Below are 21,510 nucleotides of genomic sequence, written 5' to 3'. Positions count from 1 at the left end.
TTGAGCATTGGATGAAGACAACAGAAAGGCAATTTGCTGGAGATCATCATGAGTGTTTAATTTTACACGTGGGAATAAAAATGTCCATTGTTCATTAACATCAAATACTTTTCTAGTTTTTTTCCTTCTTTTTTTATTTAACACATAAAAGCATCACAACAACAATATACAAATTTTCAGTAATCTTTAAACCAAAACACATTTATACATGCAACAACAGGGTTTAAGACAATGAGTAACTTATTAAATAATTTATTTGGAATGTGTACTTTAGCTTCACTTCAACACATTAATGCAGGTCACGTTTATCTCTGCAGTGGGAAGAAACACAGAATCCTTTATTTTTAGGATAAATTGTCAGATATTTATACCATACTGTACCATTAGAGAAAGCTAAAATTGTAATACTTTCATGTAAATCGAATTCCTTTACCGGTATTTCTACCTACCTTTCAGACAGTTGCTAACCTGTTGTATGAAAAAAGGTGGAATAGACCCACCAGTTACACCAGATGTCTGTCATCTGATAATTAAATTCATTTAACCATCTAAGTTAATTATAACATTGTTTTTCTGAACGTGATTCTTTGTTCCACACATGTCTGTTGAATTTATACAGTATTTTTGTTCAGTGTCACAGGAATATGTAGACAGAAAAAATAAAGGATCTCTCACTGCTGCACTGTATGTCTTGTGCTGAGAAAGGGAATAATTATGATCTTTCTACATAAGTGCAACTCATCACACAAGACAATGTGCCCTGTTCTGCTACACGCGGAGTAACTCAAGAAATAAACTGGACCACTTCAGTTGCCTTCTTTCTGTGTATCAATTATGAAACAGCTCATTAAATAAAGAAGACCTGCTCTCAGGATTCTATAAAGGCAAGGGCCACATACATGTATGGTATGAAAAAACCAGAAAACTCAATGAATTAAATTAGAGTAAATATATAGGGAGGAAATTAATCAACTCAAAAATTATTGCTCCGAATCTAAAAGCGCAGTGTGTTGTAATAAGATGCTAATCCTTGTGGCCTGTTTTTTTATTTTGTCATGATTGTCTTTTGAGTCCATTACGTAAGAGTGACTGTTTCTCTGCACAGTCAGAACACTGAAACACATTCATTGACACCAAAGTATACATGATACTGTCCAAAGGTACATTATTACACGGAAAAGGAAATTACAGAGTTAAACCACCACCAAAATGTTTTTTTTTTCTTATATTTCTTCTCCAAAAGATGGACTGGGGTCTACAACCCCAGACAAGTGCTTTCAGCGCCGAGCCAGCATGTTACAGGTACCTCACATCAGACTGCAGGTATTTTGTGATAGCTGGGAATCTAGAAGAACCACCTGAAGGCTTCGCCGCCAGTGACAGGAGTCCGCTGCAGAATGAGGAAACAGCAGCAACGGCAAAGACAGAGAGAGACAGAAGACAACACAAGGTTAGTGATAACAGAGCAGAAGCAGGTCTCAACACTTTAAAGTATGTGCTGGTTGTTCTACATTATTATATTTGTTAAAGAAATCCCAGAATGACAAGACACTGGGCTTTACTGTACATCCTGAACTGCAAACTGCACTCATTGGATTAACAAGGCAAAAGCCACATACAGTATTCTTAACATTTTCAGTCCTTGATGGCTATAGAGTCTCCCAAACTGATTGCACCATAGCCAGCCTGCTTTTTCTTGGCAGATATTAGTAGTATCTGATAGTAATGTTCTTAAAAAGACAAGAAAATGTGTGTCGACACCTATGATTTTATTTACAAGTATTATGTTTAAATGTAAATATTCAGAGGGCTCCTATTTTTTAATCATTTTGAATAAAGCATTTCTATCAGTGTGTTCATACTAAACCTAGTTCACTATGTTTATTGCAGTACAAAAACTGTTTTTGTTGCAAAAACTGTCTCTAAGAAATAGCTACAAAGATACTTAAGTGTGTGAATCCAGAGGGAAATGCATAACATTTACAGTTTACTCCTCACATATAGCCCATAGAATCCAGGAACACATATTTAATGATCTTCTGATTGTGTTATTTTAATTGGCCTTGTACTTATAGTATTTTAGACACAATCCTCAAAACACCTTGAGCTAAAAAATCTACTATTTAAGTACAGTGGCTAATACAGAGTATAGCATGTCTTTTTGATATGAAGGCAAACCAGGTCTCGAGGTGGAAAGGAAGCTCTCAAGTCTGAACAATGATTTAGGAGTTACAATATTAAAAAGCAAAGCCCCTCCAACCCCCCCAAGACCAGAATATTTTATTGGATGATAGGAAAAAAATCTGAATCAAAAGATAAGAAAAATACATGTATTACATCACCAATTATCCAAAACAGCTCTCAGTATGCAAACTGCATTAAGGGGCCTTGATGGACTACTTTTTTATTGATGAGACAAATTAATGTTCAGGCAATGGGTTAAAGGTGTTAGGATACAGAACTAAACTGTGCAGTTTACACCCTGCAAAGGTGCTTTAAAATTGGCAATTTAGAAAAATGACTGCATTTACCTCTGGAATCCAAAGGTACTGTAAATGGCAAATGAAATTTTCCAAATCTTGAAAGGTATTGATGAACTCGTCCCAACTTATGTCCTAAACTTCAACCAGCAGTGAAACATAGCTCAGAGAACACATATGGGGAAAAAAGCAGTGTATGACAGAGAGGAGAGGGCTCGTCCTTACACAAAGGATTGTGGGAGCCCAGAAGAAGTAGTTCCCTATGTTGCTTAAGTTCATGCCCCGCAATCCTGGCCATATGAGATCCTTCATTAGCGACAAGCAGCCCAATTAACAAGAAAGGCCAAAAGGCCTTTTCTCATTTGTAACTCTTCAAATGCGCTTCGAAGACATTCCTAATTCACTAACAAATTAAATGAACTGGAACTCTTTAGTGTTGAATTCAGGCGACTACTTGGGAGACATTATAATTTCTATACTAGAAAGCTACTGATAAAGTCATACCAGTTAACCTTTTCAGGATTAATAGTGAGGCAAAGATACAAAGGGATACAAAGGCATGGAAAACTAAGAGGAAGTATATTTACTGTAGGACTGAAAACATGAGACATTGAATTAGACAAAGAGTGGAGAAAAAAAATACTGGACCTGGCTGTGAAAGCTATTTTCCTGGGATCTTTCAAGGAACTTCAAAAACAGTCACTGGATCACTAAGAATACTGTATTACAGACTCAATGATAAGACTTGAGCTTAATGGCCACTTCTCTTTGTAATCTTTCCTATGCTACATCTGTAGCATTCGTACAACAATAAAAAATACATTAAGGAATGAGAACAGATGCTTTTTTTCGGCATTCTTATGGTCTACTTCCAAAAGGCAAAGTGTAATCAATGAACACAATTTCTAAAATCTCTGACTTTGTTTTACGAATTTACTCAATATTTACTGTAAGTAGCAACATATACAGTATATACAACAGCTTATGTTACCTTTCATTACCAAGATAAATCAAATCCTTCATTTTATGTTTAACTAAGGCTTTCAAATATTGACTTGAAGGAGATCAACAAACTTATACCTAGACCTAGATATGAAAATCAAATGAAAAACAATAGACATACAGTAATTAACTGCATGACCTTAGAAAGGCTTTATAACCTTTTTGTGTAGGAGAACATGCACCTTGTTACCACATAGATTGGTATGAGATTTTCAGTCAAAATATTACAGAAATCTTTCCGGACTTTTGCGAAAAGATTGTACATTCTCTAGATGTCTGGAAAAAATCACAATGGCTATAAATGATAAAAGAGTTAACATATTCTGTCAATATCTACCCATTACAACCTGAAATGTGTCCTGTATACAAATATAGGTAGGTGTGTCCCCTGCACGCACAGAGCAGTGACTCACCATGCCATTAACATTATCTCCAAGTGCTCTTGAAAACAGAGCAGAAGGAAAAACCTGCATGTTTTACAGAAATATTTTATGAGGTGTCTTGATAAAGATTGAAACAAAAAAACGAGCTTATTAAGAGACAAAGTCTCCACTCACATTTTTGTGCTTTTAATAAGGATAAATGTGTGCACACAAATACAGCTATTAAAAACATACTCAAATGTTAAGTTCTGACCTCCTCTCCTTTATAACATTTCTATTGTTCTTACTTGCTTATGTTCACAGTAATTCAGATACAAATATAAATGCAAATAATAGCCTGAAAGACTAGAATAGATATACTGTAAAGCATTATTTTCTTTCATTAAAAAATAAGTTACATTATACCTATGAAAAATAGTAGTGTAATACAATATGTGTCATTTCTATTCAAATTTTCAAATGTGAAAAAACCTCAGGAATAAAGAAGATCTCATTTAACTACTGTAAAATATATCACTGGAAAGTACGGTGAGGTGTTACAACAGTTAAAATTATTATAATGAACCATACTGTACTAAATTTGTATTTTGTGTACATACCAATATTGGTCGTTTCTAGGACACTGTAACTTGTTTTAGTACTAGATTTGTAATACTTCAAATACTGTACTTTTGGCTACAGATTTCAGATTATTTCAACCTCCTGCTAGGAAGCCAAATGTGCTATACTTCTGCTAAAAGGAAATTTCCCATTACATGTTTGTAGACATTGCTTTCATATGAACTGTAGGCAAACTAGTTGTGAGCCTTTCTAGACCATAGGTCTGTATTACCTCCACCGTTTAAAGAATGTGCTCAGAATTGCACATTTGACTCTGACTGCACATGATTTATCCATGATATGCACCTGGTATGGGAGGATGCTTCAGAGAGGAAAGAAGTCTCATGTATGGCTTCGGTGTGAGATTTCAAACACTTCCAATTTAGTTCTTTGCAAGGCAAATCTCAATATTCTGCTTGTTATCCAGAGTCACTACGCTTCTGTCTTCAAAAGTCCCTTACACCTACTCAGGTACCCTTTTAACCACCTCAGCAGTTCCTAAAAGCTCTTCCTACCTCTCTGTGAAGCTAACAAATGGTGAAATGGGTAAAAAGTTAAACTATAGAGAATAGAGTTTTTTATTCATGCTATGGAAAAAAATACAGACTCCAGTTCAGTCATTCATTATTTAGGCAGGAAACCTGCATCAGCCAGTTAAAACTTGGATGATGGATTAGAGCCAATTCATTCTCTTTCAGAAGCTCCCCTTAGAGAAATTGTAGAAACTGTTGTTATACTGGGTGTGACAGTCAGTGATACTGGTCAACATAGCTGGAATCTTTTCAGCTTGTCCTCTAGTTTAAGGAAGAGGCTGTGAAAAAGAGTTCTGTTTTTTTAATGTGGCTAGGCGCTTTTATTTTTATAGAATCGTTTTTGCAAATGTGTGATCATTTTACACAGTCCATCAACACACACTTAAACCAAATACCTGCTCTGTCTTGGAAATCCTAACTAACATTTTTAATCAATATCAAAGTAAGGGGTGGATGGCTTATCCATTTTCCAACAATAATTACTTAAGATTTCTTACCTTCAGGGCCTATAGATGGGTGTGGCAGTCATTACTTCTATTATCAGCAAGGTCTCTATCTTGGTCTCTTATTCTACGGTACCTTTGTCTCAACAAACATACAGAAAATGTGCCTACCACACACTTAAATTTCTTTGAGGCACATGAGTGTGCCTTGTAAATTTAGATGACCATCTCATCTGAGTGGTCCCATAGTCTCCTAGGAATTGTAGTTCTTCACATCCTCAATGAACCAAGAAAAACTACAATTCTCCCAGGAAAGATTATAATAAAAGATGTCTACAGACTCATTAAGGAAAACTTCCTTTTAGCAGAATCATAGTATGTTTGGCTTGCTCTCAGGACTTGCTGTAGGTTGAATTCCCCAGCCAGAAGGTTTCAAACATAATACTAAAAACCTTCTAATAGAATGTCCACTAGCTCTGGAATCTATTACTATGGATAAATACACAAAATACGAATTCAGAACAGTATAGTTCAATATAATTAAAGTTACACCTCACCATACTTAGATGTTAGCATTAGTTCTGAGCCTTCTTCAAGTGAGTGTCACTTTTGCAGCTCATACACTGATGCAGTTCCATATTCAAACTTCTATATAAAGGGCAGATATTCTCTACATTTGTGACTCAAACATATCCCATTTCCCAGTGTTGTCCCAGAGTGATAATTCCATCACATGACATTAACCTTTTGGCTTATACACTGTATTTTATTGCAGTTTCCTGTGAGAGTTTATAGGACTTCTTACATAACAGTCCTAATGGCATGTCTGTATTTCTGTTGTAAGAATTGTGGTGTAAGGTACAGAATGTGGTGTACCTCTAACCTAGCTCTGAATACATTTTTGTAGCTCCTGCTGCTGTTAAGAAAATGGCGCTTGCTTAAGCAGAGGTCAGGTACACTGCATGTTCACTGTTGGGGTTGCGGTTATTGAGTTCTGCTGTTCAGCCATGAATCATCATTCCATAGAAATACTGATAGAACTACATTCATGATCTGCAAAAAGACAAAGTGGGTGTTTTCTTTAGCTAATCAGGAAAAACCTGACCAGTTCAAGACATGGAATGTCAAGAATTCTTAATGCTATGAACAGAGGCACCTGCCTGTTTGCTGCAAATTATCTCCAAATTAATGATTTATAACATAACTTGTTCATAAATATCATGACACTCTGAGAGTTCGTTTAAAAAAACTTGATATATAAATGCAAAATAAGGGATAATCTAAAAATACAGCACAATGTATGTAAAACACAAGAAATTAAGAAACACAAAGCAAGTAGAAAAAGTGAAACAGATACTGTACATTTCACCATAATTATGTTAGACCTGTTTTACCAAGGATATACAAACAAAACACCTTGAACAACGATAATTTCACACTTGTGAAGTACAGGCCTTTTGTGGCAGTTCCAAACCTGCTAAATTTGGTATTAGTGCTCAGTGCCAAATGACATTTTTGTGAATGATCTAAATTAAGCAGATGAGATATGATGTTTATTCACATTGAGCATTCTTTATTATAATACATAATCAGGAAATCAAATATATAATGTATATATATTGTAATGTTTTACTCAAGTGACAATTATGTAATGCTCAAAAGCTCAAAAATATCACCACAAAAATAATAAGACCAGTTTGAAACTTTGGTAACAAAAGAATTTTGGAAATTGACAGCTGGCAGACTTTATCATACCCGACAAATACTTTTTTCACTGTATTGAAAGCTATCATATTAACTGTGAAAACTTACAGGTGTCAAACACTGACTGATCCTTCTGTTTTGATGATTATGACTAGTGTAGTAATTTCTGTGGATTAGTAAGAGAAAGAATGCACTGTCAGATTGATTTTTACATGTCCTGGGTTAGTCCTGATCTGGTTATATTATTTGAATAACATGATATAAAAAGGTTCAGTTGGTAATACAACATTACCAAGCAACAACAAAATATTAAAATGAAATTAAAGTTAAATACTGAAAATATGCAAGCAGCTTCAACATATTTTAAAACAAATTTACAGTATTTAGTTTTTTTCATTAGACTTATCTTAAAGCATAATATCAAAAAAGGAAAATCAAAGCATTTGTAAGACCTAAGAAAAGAAAGTTTAGATGCTTTGGGCTAAACACCACTGTTTCAAGCACATGTTTCTTTACCATAGAAAAATAGTTATGTGCACTTCTAGGATAGAAATCTTTATTCAAATTCCACTAAATGTCCAAGCAAAACTTGCCCAGAACAGGAATGTATCAAATTAGAGGAAAAGCCATTAAAATTCATTTTGAGCTTGAGGAATTCACACACCAATTTTTTTTAAATCTTCACTGATTTTTTTTTATTAAGGGGATATCAAGATTGGTTACTGTATCATTTCAGTTCACCTTTGATTCAGAACTGTCATCAGACTGTGGCTCTGTGAAATAAGATATCACCTTCATTTTTCTAGGTTTGTAAATTGGTTAAAAATACAAATGATGACTATTGTACTGTATATCATTTGTAATTTTTCCACAATAAACAACATAAGACAGAGGAAAATATGAGGGAAAGACATTAATATCTATACGCTACATACAATATGAACTATAGATATTGTATATTGCACAATATACAGTGCACATATATAGAAACATAGTATATTTATTTAGGCTTCATTTATTTTGTTATAGCATGATCCCAATTTTTTTTTCTGTAGATTTACTAAGACACCAACAGCACACTATGGTGACCAAACAAAATCTCTCAAGAAACAAAGAACACACCACTAAGCATCCCATGTGTACAATTAAACGGCTATGAAACAGAATGTATTGCAAGAAACGTGAAGAGTAAAACTTAAAATTTCACTTCCAATTAAGAAACAATATAGGAAAAAAACAGTAAATCAGACTTTTATTTTTAGACATATATATTTTTCCCTTAGTTATATAAAGCACTCACATAGGTTATGGGACAGAAAATAGTATTTCAAAAATAAAACTTTTCCAAACATTCTCCCATCCCATCATAAGCTGTACACCTCTGAGTGACTTCCAACCAGCACCGAACCAGTAGCAGCCAGCCTATGAATCTGAGCACTTTGCAATAGAGAGCTCTATATAAATAATGGTAAGATAAACCAAGATCTAGAAAAGGGTATGTGGGGACGTTTATCACAGCACCAACATTTTTTCAGCTTCAGCCAGAAAGATTTGTTTTTGCTGCTCCAAGAGATTAAGACTGTAGCCACGATTTAGAAAAGGTACTAGGTAAGAACAAGGAATTTCCTTGTTAGGACAGAGGATAAAGAAATGGAAACCAGTTTCTGGACATTAACCACTTTCAGCAGCATGTAAGTTTGTAAATAATTGCCAGTAGCACTACAAGATAGAGGGTACACAAGGGACTAGGGACAGCTTCATACAGTATACTGCAGCAACATTTGCGAGGGATCAAGTACAGTACATTCCATTAAGAAAACTGAATAAATAAATCTTTTGAGGAAGCTGAATTTATATTGTCCCAAATACTGAAGTTGTGCCTCTAAACAGGAATGATTAGCTGCTAAATATTTTTTATTGAAACCACTAACTGAAACACAAAATAGAAAAAAAACAGTTCCTTTGTTTTGCTATTGAAATCCAGCAGATTATGCAGATATGTAGAAAACCTCATCCACTAGTGGACACCATTCATACCTATTTGCGGATCAAAACAGAGATGTATTGTACAGTAAGTAAAAATCAGCAGAAGAACCAGGCAGCTTGTATTGGGATTGCAAGTTGTGAAGATGATCCTCATTAAAAAATATCTGTGAGAATGTGAATCTCCCTATTTCTCTCAATCTCTCAATCTCCCTTGTTTTGGAGAAACAAAATTGTCTTCATGGGAGTTCATGATGATAAAAAATAGGGCTATGGGAGTACCATGTGTTATGAGATTTTGTGAATGTTTCTGTTGAATGCCAAGCAATAATTAAACACATGAATGCAGGAATAAGATGCAATCTAAAGTGTAAGGAGAACGATATCATTAATGAAATCTTGAACTATATTTGGAGATGAGACTTTATAAAGGGGATGCCTAGATACAGAGATTGTCAGAATTAAGAAGCAAACACAGAGTGATTGCAAAGCAAATAACTGCATAACCTTCACACTGCAGCACAGATAATTTATTTACTGCTGCATCCCTTTCGATATGAATTTAAAAATGTAGTATGCAATTCTGTATCTACCCAATACCCGAAACGAGGACAAAGGTGGATCACAGAACTACGAAAATAAAACAGAGCACATTTATTTTTCCTAAAATGATGTGAAGAATTGTGAAAATGTCTCCATCTGTTCAAATGGCATCTACTGTATGTACTTTAAATTTGATTAAAGTTGTTTATTGTGACCACATGTAAAGTGAGAGTAAATCTTACTACAATGGCATCTGAAGTGCTGAACCAGTGGAACATATGAGGGGTTTTCTCCAATACAAAATTTAACAGTAGTAATGAAGACTTGGTCCATTTATTTTATACCCCGATAAATTAGTAAAAGTATCAAATACAGATGCAAAAGCGGATGATTTGGTGACATTACATATAACTATATTTCATTGTCACAGAGAGACAGCCAATGTTGAGCACTGTGAACAGTAGGGTTAGAAATAGTAGATTACAAACAGCTTGAACTAGTGGTTTCAAAGATAGGTTGAACAACGGAGGTGATTGTGGAGATTCCTGAAAAATAACTGAAAAGAAGACCTCCTGACTGTTAAAACCTTTGCAGAACGTATTTATTAATACGGTTAAAACAGATATTAAATACAATTTTACCCATATTAATAAAACTTGATGTCTGATATGTTTAATAATGCATTATTACACGTTCGAAAATATTTTTACGTTAATATAACTGACCATAGATATTACCACATAGCCAGTCGAAAACCTTTTGGTGTGCAAAGGAAGAATTTAAAGGAAATGCAAAGGTTATAAAACTCAAGGCATACTTTAATAAAGCCTATCTGATCAGCCATAAAAGCCTCCGGTTGGCATGTTATTACAAATATTACCTTAATACACAGCTTGGTATCAGAGAGATGGGGCAATAGCTCTCAAAGTGTAGCATCTCTATTTTTTTAATAATAGCGATAGAATGACTGTATTAACATCCCTCTAAAAATGACATTTATCTATAGCGGTACAAACAGTATACATGGTCTCAAGCAGAAAAGCACATAAATGGAGCCAAGAAGTCAGAGAGAATCCAGAAGGAATGCCTTCAGTGCCAGGAGATTTGCCCGGTGCCCTGAATTGCTTGCTTTAACTTCTGGATATACGTTTTGTTAGAACATCTGCTTCTGCAGGATAAAGACTAGGTAAATACAGAGATTATAGAAAACTCATACAGTTATCCTGATCAATTCGAACAGATAATTATGGCAAAATGTAGAGTTTATCTGCCTGGGAATCCCGTAACATTCTACTGGCAGGAATATCTGCAAAGTACTCTTTGCTGTAGAGTTTCAAAGATAGTATATGGTTGAATTGATTATCATTGAAGTAATAATTATGCCTAGATCTGTGTACAAGAAACTTGGCATGATGTCTAAGCAGCAAATTAAATTAATTTCTAACAAGGTTTGTTTCCAATGTAGTCACATCAGAAAAAGTGAGTGATTAGCATTGCTGTAGAAAATCCTGCTTTCTCTCCTCTAGTAGGGATCGAGCTAGGAAAGTGAAGCAATCTGGTTTAAACGTCACAGGGGAATAATCCAAAACAAAAGCAATTTTACCTGAAAAATTCATTTTCTGCTTTGTCTCCCTCCATCTTTTGCAACCCTCTGACCCCAATACAAAAAGATATTTGTAATAAAATTAAAGCAACCTTTGATTTGCTCTTAACATAACAAGTAATTAAGTGATCGTCACTTGATTGACAGGAAGACAAACAAAGGAAAACAAAGAAGGCTCTGGAGTTTGCTTTGAATACCAATGACCTCCCCTAAATCTCTGAATGGTTAGTTGTCAGATTGACAGCTAGATTCACCAACCACAGCAGCAAAATTCACTCAAGTTTTTTTTTCTGTGTTTATCATTTGGATTTACCAAAAATTGCTTCACAGCTTTTCAGTGAGTTTTTGATATTTTGCCTTTCGGCAAGTTTGAGCTTTTGTGATATTATATTTTTACTGTCAAAATGGCAAATTAGCAGCTTGTGATTATCTTTTTTCTATTCTTCAGGAAAGTTGCCTTTTAAAAATGATTACATTGCTAGATTGGGATTTAAAGTGCACTGTTATGAAGGAGATTTTGTCTTGTTTCTTATGTTTATAGTTTGTGCTGCTGTGTTTTGATTTTGTCGCTAAACGCTGATGAAAACACCTGTGTTGTTAATTTTGAAGTCAGCTCTGGGTCATTTGCTCATTAAAAAAAATTTCACTCTGGTGAAAACAAATTAATGGTTGGATTTAGAGGTTACTAGAGATCACTTGCATGTGCTACACTTTGTGAAATGTTTAAAAAATATATGGCTTACGATAACGTACAGTGTGATGTAAAAGTATATTTCACTGTTTGTTGAGCCAGACCGATACGTTAAATGAGGACTAATTAACAAAATGTTGAGAACAGATTCTACGCAGAACCCCAAAAAGAAGAAAAATGGCAGTTAAAGAGATGGTTCTGAGGAGAAACAGGAGTCCAGTGCTCTTGGGAGGCTGTGGGTGGAAGCTTGAAAGGTTGAAAGGGGGGGAAGAGCTGACACTGCAAAAGCTGTACCCCCCATAGTCACCTCAGTCAGGGCCGATACTAGCGAGGGCACTGGGCCGGCGGACTGTGAACTAGGTGTCCAGGCCCAGAGCAGACTGATGCTGTGCTCTCACACCTTTGGGTTGAAAAGTTGGACAGGGGAAAAGGATGAAATTGAACAGTGGAGGTAGGTGGGGCCACAGGTGTGGTACTGTAGGTTGAATGCTTGGACACAAGGAAGGGATGACAACATCAGAAAAACTAGGAGACGAGAGCAGACATCATGGCGGGTATGAGAGACTAGTTGTTTTCTGTGGTATGTGAGTGTGAAGAGCTGCTAAGTCGAGGTGGGTGGGGGGAGAAAACTACTTTCATCTTGGCTTGGAGGAGGTGAAGAGTGGACAGGAAGGCTGACAAGCATGAGTCAGAGTCGGAGTTGGAGTGGGAAATCGAGCAAAGAGTGTGGGACAGGTGCAGAAACTGCAAAGGATAAAAGGGTAAGGTCTAGCAATGCCAAATGAGAGATATCTCCCCTCTGATGAGAAGGAAACGCCGAATTCAAGAAAAGATGCACACAAAGATTGTTTACCACCTGGGACATCAGATCGCTATGTGCAAAAGCATGATAATATGACCTCCTCCGAAATTTCTGTTTAAAAACCCCATGTAGTAAAAATGTAGATAGAAAATACCAAAATTATTATCAAAACAAATGAAATCTTTATTCTTGCTTTTTAAAAAACATGACCAAAAATAACAAATATAAAACAAGAACACCCATATCCTAAACAGCTATATTCTGGATGTGTAAAACAGAATTAAGAACTTGCCTTGTAAAACCACCTTATGCAACTACAATTGAGTCTTAACAAGGGAAAAGGGCACAAAAAATATAAAGGAAGTCTTAATCAGAAGCACAGTCACAGCACTGGAATGCTGCAGTGTATAATTCTATCCTTGAAAAAGAAATGTTTTGTTATTCCATTTAATAGAACAAGTTCCTAAGATCTCATGAATTCTTCTACTTCTTTGTGCCAACAGACATTGTCCACCGGGATAGAAGGCTCTGAGCACTGAAGGTACAATGGAAAGGACTTGATGTCAGTCTCTCACTGATTTTCACACTGCTGAAAACGCCTGGGATGGTTTTGGTCTACAGTCCGGGTTAAAACGCAGCATGGATTCTTCAGATGAGTAAACTAGGTAGACTGCCTATTTATGAAAAAAAACACCCCATCATAGGGAAGAAGATTGCAGTGTAGCAGATTCTGGGATCCCTTTCCACTTCCCAGTCATTGTGACAAAGTTGGATAGCACACAAGGACAGATTTATTTAAGAATCCAGATGTTCCAAGAATCTGACTGGATTGTCTCATTCCTTCCCCTTTGAAAACCCACTCCGGAATCTTTTTCATTTTTGCAGCAGGAGCAATCCTCCACTTTGAGCACCTTCTATTCTTTACCCGTTAGCTTCATTTTATGAATATTAATTAATCTTTTCTGTTCCCTTGGTGCTCTTACAACCAAGTCCATTTTTAAAATTCACGTATGGCTGAAATTTGGGCATTCAGGTCTGCACCTATTGCGTCGATCCATTTGCAGTCCTGCCACAATCTCAGGTCTAATAAACAATGTCTCCAGTGACTGCATGAGCAGGGAAGTGAATATGGGTATTTCGAGAAAGTCTAACTAATTTCGTTTCTTTTTAATTGGAGAAGAGGTGGGCAAAGAGTCTGTCTTTTGTCAAGTACTTGACATTTTGGATGGCACACCAAAGCAAAAACAATAAAAAAAGACGAGGAGACAACAAAAACAAATGTAGAGCAGGTAATAAGAGTTCTAACTCAAGTAAAGACAAAAATACACTACAATACTTGTATGCTAACATGTGAATTAACAAGGCCAATATTCAATGATCTAAGATGTTTTGTAACATTTTCTTCTGCAGCACATCAAAGCTAAGCTCGCATTAATTTAAAGAAATGGTTTCAATGTTTACAATACCTACTTCCATTGCAGGTATCTTTCCCTTTGAAAATTGTGTTTAGAAAAACTGAAGGAATTCTAAATGATATTTTTTAAATTTATTCTGGGTTTGGAATTTGTGTTGGGATGTGTAGAGAGAGGGGTGACATTTCTACAGTGCAAAATAAAAATGCATAGACATTTGCATATACTGCATTTTTGACACGAGACCTGCACTAGTATTCAATAAACAATGTCTTGAAGAAATTGTGACCATGAGGCAGGTAGTATATTGCTCTGCTGACTCAAAGTCAAGCATTAATCTATTGGCTGTCAGAAGCCAAGTCACAGCCTCCCCTTCAAACAGTTCCTTACAGCCAGTTGTGTATGTCCCAGAGCAAACTACGGGGTTATTCAAGAGAAAAAACATTATGAAGATGACAGCAGTTAACACAGCAGTGTGAACATTTCCATAAACACAGGAATGTCAACATTATAAGCTTCTGACCAAAATTATGACTACACACAATATGTTAAACTCACCATTTATAGTTGAAAAACACTTCCACTATCCCGTCCTAATGATACTATTCCCATATTAATAGCGAGATACAAATACTGTATGTTAATTACTTCCCCCTTTGAACATAAGTGACTGCAATTATGCTTATCTACATATTAGAATATGTGGTTTTCTGTTTTTTGTACACATATGTTCTTGTTTTAATACCATCTGTATGTTGCCATAATCAAGGAAAATAATCATCCAAACACACAACACATCCTACATTTTTTTTTCCTTGTCAAGGACTTCAAATTCACATTCTAAATAGGCATCGGAATAAAAATTACCTTTTGAAAAAATGGCGCAATGTGCTGACTGTAGGAAGGGGCACCTAATGGTTCAGAATATACTGGATACTCAGAACGTGGAACAACCTAACAGAGAAGACCTTCAATTCCTCATGAGAGAAGGATGAATAACAGTCTGGGGACTGTAGTGATGTGTTCGAGAATGCTCATTATAACGCATGGCCCATACATTACTGTGACATACCTATTATTTATTAACGTATGGACTGGGAATCCAGCCACTTTCCACAGTCTGCAGTTTTGGAGGCAATTCTGACAGCCTTCAGAATAAAGCACACTACAGCAAGTAGACTATTCTAAATGATTTTTATCCACTGAAACAAGCTCGCTATTTCCTTACATGCTGACTTCTCGCAGTACAAAATTACTGGTCAATTTAGTTTGGCTGCCTAAAGCAAAAAAAAGAAATAAAAATGCCCATTAACTAACTTCAGGATTCTTTAAAACACTTCATAATTCAACTCTTAACACTCCCTCACACGTATACAAAGATAGATCTCTTGAGCGTTCAAAACAGCTGAGCATTTTGAAAAAGGGAATCTAACTCATTAAGATCCAACAAAAAAATACTGAGATTCTTTTGAATTCAAACAAAAATGGATCCTGGACATGAATCTTACTATTGCATGACAAAAAAAGAGGAAATCAGGACACAAAGCAAGAGCAAGAAAAGTTTCATGGGAGCAGTCAGCCTCAGGTGTTGTGTTATGCACTAGCTGTAATTTTTTCCTCTAAGAATATTGAGTTGGTATTGAGCTCAGTCTGAAAGGTATAGCAATCCATCATGAGGACCATGACTAGGAGATCTCATCGTATCAAATATTCTATTTTGCAGGCCGCATTCTCCAGCAAACACATGTATGACAGAAAAAATATGGCGCCAACACCATTAGCAGTATGGTGATCTAATAATTCTCTTTAGAATGGTGAAAATGAAGACCTGCTGTATACTGTAAAGAAGTGATAATATCTGCTAATCCAAGTATCATGAGCAAGGAAAAGACTCATCTATGAAATGTATAGTGCCATTTCACTTCATAACAGTTATTAATACTATACATTAGGTGATTGGTTACAAATATACCAATTTAAATAACAACAACATGGGAATGTAAAATCTACTTAAAGAAAACAAATGTGAACAAGCACAGTTGGAGATATTTAGAAGTGTGGAAATACTGTACATTGCCTCACATTCACAGTCCAGAAAGCATGATGAAATAAGAACAGGTAAGAGAAAGGAACAATTTCATGTACCCAAAACTACTGTACATGTGACGCTTGGTTCCTCTGAGTTAACATCCCTTTATATTTTGCCCCTCCTTTTAAGTCACATCATAAGAAAGCTGTTTTAGATTATTTTAATTAAAAAAGCTGTTTAATTTAATGCTTTTTGGTTTATTATTTCCTCTGCTAGTATCAAAGGGGATGGTAGTGGAAAAAAACCAAGATAAACAATTAGTGATTCCAAACTACAGAAAACAAAACCACATTTAGAAATGTTCATTTTATATAGTTACTTTCCAGGCCTTACTGTATATCAGCAAAAATATTCTATTGTGGTCAGTTGTAAAAAAGTGCTTCAGGCTTAGAAGGCTTCAACAATCCGTGTGCAGGCAAAGCCTTGCTCTTTAGTCTACAGCTGTAATGTGCCAGTGGAAATGCAATCAGACCCATGCACACCTAAATTTCAGGTGCTTGCTTAGAGCTGTCTTAATTGCTGCATGAATTCAAGACAGTCTTTGGGCTGTTCATGCACTTGAGGCAGTGCACAAAGTAACAGGCCCTTTTGATAGCAAGAAAGGACCTAAACTCAGATAAAAGACAACATGGCAATACAGAAAAACACGTTAATGAAATCAGAATAATGTATTTTAATGGTTATGTCTTATACCAAATAATATGTACAGAATATGGTAATATGGTATGACTCCCTTCTAATTTAAGTTCCAGATAGTTTCACAGGTGAATTAGAACAGCCTACGATTAATTATTAACCCATTATTCAGATTTTAAACTTCAAGATATCCATTTCACCACTAAAATGAGGAGTACTTATTGCTCTTATACATTCATTTAAAAACAAAACTTTACCCAAGACATGCTGTTTGCAGAAGAAAAGAATCATATTAGTTATTTTTACAATTTGCAATATACAGTATGCATATGGTACACTAAAGCTGCATGAATTTAGATAGGACCTTTGGGATATCACTATGTAAAAGCAAGGAATCAATTGTTTAATTTACAGTTTTTTTTAGGAGGGTAGTAATTACTTTATGAAATCCCCAAATGCACTTTTTAAAAACACAAATAAATCTGTGACAAATTTTATGTCACTAGATGCCCTTGTGACAAAGCAAGGTGCAAGAAAAAAAACCTTATTGCCAAATTATGCTTTTTTCTTGTTATTATTAGAAAAACACCCCAATAAGTTTTAAAGTTTAAATTCCATATAGTAAACTACCCAAACATTAAATTTATTGGTAGTATTCAGTCAACGCTTCATGTGTTAATTGTGTATTTAAAGTAGCATACACTTTTTTAAATTATATTAGTTAATAATCACAAAATGCACACACATGTGTAGTTAAAATGTAAGGGTAACAACTATTAGGTGAAAAACTATAATAGAACTTAGCCAAATAAAGATGATGTTTTCAATCCTAAGAAAAACAATGCCCTTTTCTTAAATTAGCAAACTAGTTTACATGTTCAAGAACAAATACTTTACATACTGTAGCACTGAATATTCCCTTTGCAAAAACCCAGATAGTAACTGAAAGTTAATTCTTCTGGAATCTTATTCATGATTATTCATATTGAACTATTTGCATTTTGTACATATTAAATACAGTGTTGCTGAACATGTAAATTTAAAAAGATGTAAATCAGATGCAGTCTTCCCCACTGACGGTAGATGAGCGTTAAATGTAAATTCTGTTTAAGTGTAATGTTGTTTTAGGAGCCCTTCCTGTAAATCTTTAGTTTTAATGTGAACAGTTAACAGTATGTACAGTATGCCCTGCCTTTGCAATATAAAACAGATAATTTTGTCGATACCTAACATGCACTGAGACCTTACAGACATGGTCATTTCCCTATAGTTAGTTATAGAACCCTAGTAAAACACTCCCTCATTAAAGTAAGTGTCAGCATGCCGGTGTTCAGGTTGTGTAAAAGTATTTAAGGTTCTGGTGAAGGTGGTGGAAATAGCTGTTAACAAAAGAAAGCTAACATTTTCTTGGTGCAGGAAAGTGAAACTCATTTCATTAAGGCAGTACTAAAAGACTGTAATGTGTCAAAATGAAGTACAATGAAATGTGTTCTGTTTTCCAGGCTGAAAGTACATGTGTAGAAATAGATGAAGACAGATGAATTAAGTTTTTCCAACACAAATGTTGAGTCTGCTCCAATGCATATCCAAACTTTATTACACTATTTTGTTTCCATTCAGTTCTTGAAGATGAAGAGTAATCCGTATTGCAAATGTGCAGTTCATCACTGAAAGACTGCTTATAATTCACTGCAAAATAAAATTTACAGCAACACTTTAATTTTTCAGTGACTCTTGCTTATTTCTGCTAAATTTTGCTGTTCCTCTCTCAACACAAGTGAAATTTGTGTTTTCACTTTATCTGACAATTCTGTATATTATTTTTTGCTTGTGATCACTGCTGAAATAAAGCAGTCAGATATACTGTACCTAAACAGCATCTACAATTAACAAACATTTACTCATAAAAACAAATTGTGTTTAATAGGCTCACAGGTGTTTAACTTGTCCACTGCTCAATATGAACAATAATAACCGAGTAATCTGAAAATGATAATTACTGTGTGTATTTTCAAGAATGTAGGCAGATACTGTGACTACAGTGTCTTTCAAAAGTATTCAGTTTTCACATTGTGTTGCTTTATAGCTTGCAGTCACGAAACTTTGAAGTAGCCATTAATATTTGTTATGCAGTATACATATCATACTCCACATTCAAAGCAAAATACTATAAGAAGTAAACAGATGATTAATGAGAAAGAAAAATGGAACAGTCAGCAATGTATACTGTAAGTATTCAAATCCTTTGCTGTGTCAAACCTAAAATTATTTTTAACAGGGGTATAACAGAAGCAGCCCATTTAACACAAGGCTCAGAGTCCAGGACCCTAACCTGAATAATTAAATTATTTATTTTATTACATGCTCATGTTTGGATTCAAAAGATTAATTTTTTCTTAACTCAGCACAAATTCTGCTTAAAGAAAAAGAGCCTTTTGGCATTTAATATTAATTGCTGGCAAAAGAACAAAAGTGGGACAACAAAACAAAAAAATTGGTCAGAACTCTTGTATACCCTATCCAGAATGCATCAAGGCTTTAAAGTATAATTTAACATGTATTAGGATAAAATAAGAAAATGGAAATGCACATTATTAAATGAATAAGTAGTCTTCAGCCCAGGTAGCATTATGAATATTTCATCTATAAAGCGTCACGTATCAGGTATAATACAGTGACCCACAGTATTATCAATATAGGTAACAACGATGCTGGGTTTTTAAGGACTGATCTTACATATGAGCCTACAAATACAAGGTTATCGCTGGTTTTTGATGTACACTTGTGATTGGCTGGAGCACACTCAGAAAACACATACATTAAATTAACAGAATACATAAAACTAACATGGGCAGCATGATGGTACAGTGGTTAGCAAAGCTGCATCACAGCATTGGGTCCCTGGGTTCAATTCTTGGGGTGCTATTAGCATGGAGTTTGTGTGGTACATTATCCCCATGTCTGCATGAGTTTCCTCTGGGTGCTCGGGTTTCCTCTCATAGTCTGAAGACATACTAGTAGGTTAATTGACTTTTGGGAAAATTGGCCCTGATGTGAGTATGTGACAAACACTGTATGTTTGTGTGTGCCCTGCGATGGACTGCCTTGCACCTGTTGCTTATTGGGATAAGCTTCAGCTCCCCACAAACTTGTAATGGATACATTAAGAAAATGGATGGATAGATGGATGAATCAACCCAACATATAAATATAATAACAGTATAGTATCACTTCAGTATCTTTCTAGACAACAACATTATAACATATGACCCAGTATGATCACAGTGACAGGCACTTTAAACAGTGGTTTAGTATTGCACATTGCTCACTTAGTGAAAGCAGCAAAACATTCATGTGTTTGAAGACACAAAAGAAGCTTTCGACATACATTGTGTATAAAATTATATTAAGTACAACTGAATTCATCATTCATCATTCTTCACTAAAATAAACCAATGTTGACTGAAGCTTTGTTGTCAATTTTTCTTAGAAATCTAAATCATGGCAATTATTTTTCAAAAATGGTTGGTAAATTGATTATTATTGATTATTATTATTGAGATTATGTCCCACTTTTTCTGCCCGTGGAAGTTAATGGAAGGCTATGAATTTGAGTGAAAGCATGGCATGCTCTGAATTTCATTTCTGGCTTTCTATCAGCCATTCTATTCATTGTTAATATTGTACTGCCTGTGGGAGTTCAGAACAGAGGTGCACAATCTCACTTTTTAGTATTGAAACAGCTTTCGTGTGGCATTTACTTTTTGCATTGGCTTTTATGCTGTTGTAACACGAAGACAAGTACAATCTTTTAAAAACCAGGTGTCAGCAGAAATTTCCTGAGAAAGGCTTTCTTTCTTAGGCTTTGAAAAACTGTTTTCTTGGCATTGAAGCCATGACCAGTACTTTAATGAGCGGGTCTGAAAAGCCTGCTGATGCTCCTTTGAATTTTACTGCTGGTCCTAATTCATTGCTTCTTTTTCTTTCTTTTAAAAATTCCGCTGTGTATGAATGAACTGATATTGCAGATACAGTATATTTACAAAGGAGAACTAAATTTTGAAAAAGGTGTCACTGTTAAAATTTTAATTTAGAGCCCACCTAGCATTTTGTCTTCTTTTGTGCTGTAGACATTTTAGAACGTTTCAGAACTTGAGTTTAGAACTTCAAATAAAAATTGCTTCTCTTCACTGAAAATCAATATAAATTCATATCATTCTACAGTTTAACATAATTATAATTGTCGACAAAGGCAACAATGGTGACTGTTAATATAGAAGTAGGTTTAGTTGTTTTACCCAAACGATTGCTGATAAATCTGTTTTAATAAAATATTTTCAAACTTTAAACTACAGAAATCCTAAAAAAACAACATAAATACAGATCTGTAAGTAAATAAAAAACATAGAAATATGTAAAAAAAGGTACATGAGTGTACATTAAATCACATTTTAAACCACCTGCCAATCACTAATTAAAAACCTGGCACATTATGAGAGCTTTGTTCATCAGGGGCTTCCTGACTCAAGAAAAACCCAAATTCAAGTACTAAACATGCAATTGTGGATGGCAAGTGTCTTAAATTTCTGTTTTAATTAGGTCAATT

The 21,510-nt window shown here is 35.0% G+C and overlaps 1 protein-coding gene across 1 annotated transcript in view; it reads right to left on the bottom strand.

Moving 5' to 3' along the window:
• Positions 1 to 37: 37 nt before the first annotated feature.
• cxxc4 (CXXC finger 4) overlaps positions 38 to 21,510 on the bottom strand; it is a 38,673-nt gene continuing 17,200 nt past the window's right edge. The window contains exon 4 of the mRNA XM_088909079.1: positions 38 to 1,390. Within this exon, the coding sequence (XP_088765205.1) occupies positions 1,346 to 1,390 (45 nt within the window). The 3' untranslated portion in view covers positions 38 to 1,345. The remainder of the gene's footprint in view (positions 1,391 to 21,510) is intronic.

Source organism: Atractosteus spatula, chromosome 1, assembly GCF_055471065.1.
Source record: "Atractosteus spatula isolate fAtrSpa1 chromosome 1, fAtrSpa1.hap1, whole genome shotgun sequence".
Taxonomy (NCBI): domain Eukaryota; kingdom Metazoa; phylum Chordata; class Actinopteri; order Semionotiformes; family Lepisosteidae; genus Atractosteus; species Atractosteus spatula.
The sequence above is the reverse complement of the archived record's forward strand: the minus strand, read 5'-3'. Positions and strand labels throughout refer to the sequence as shown.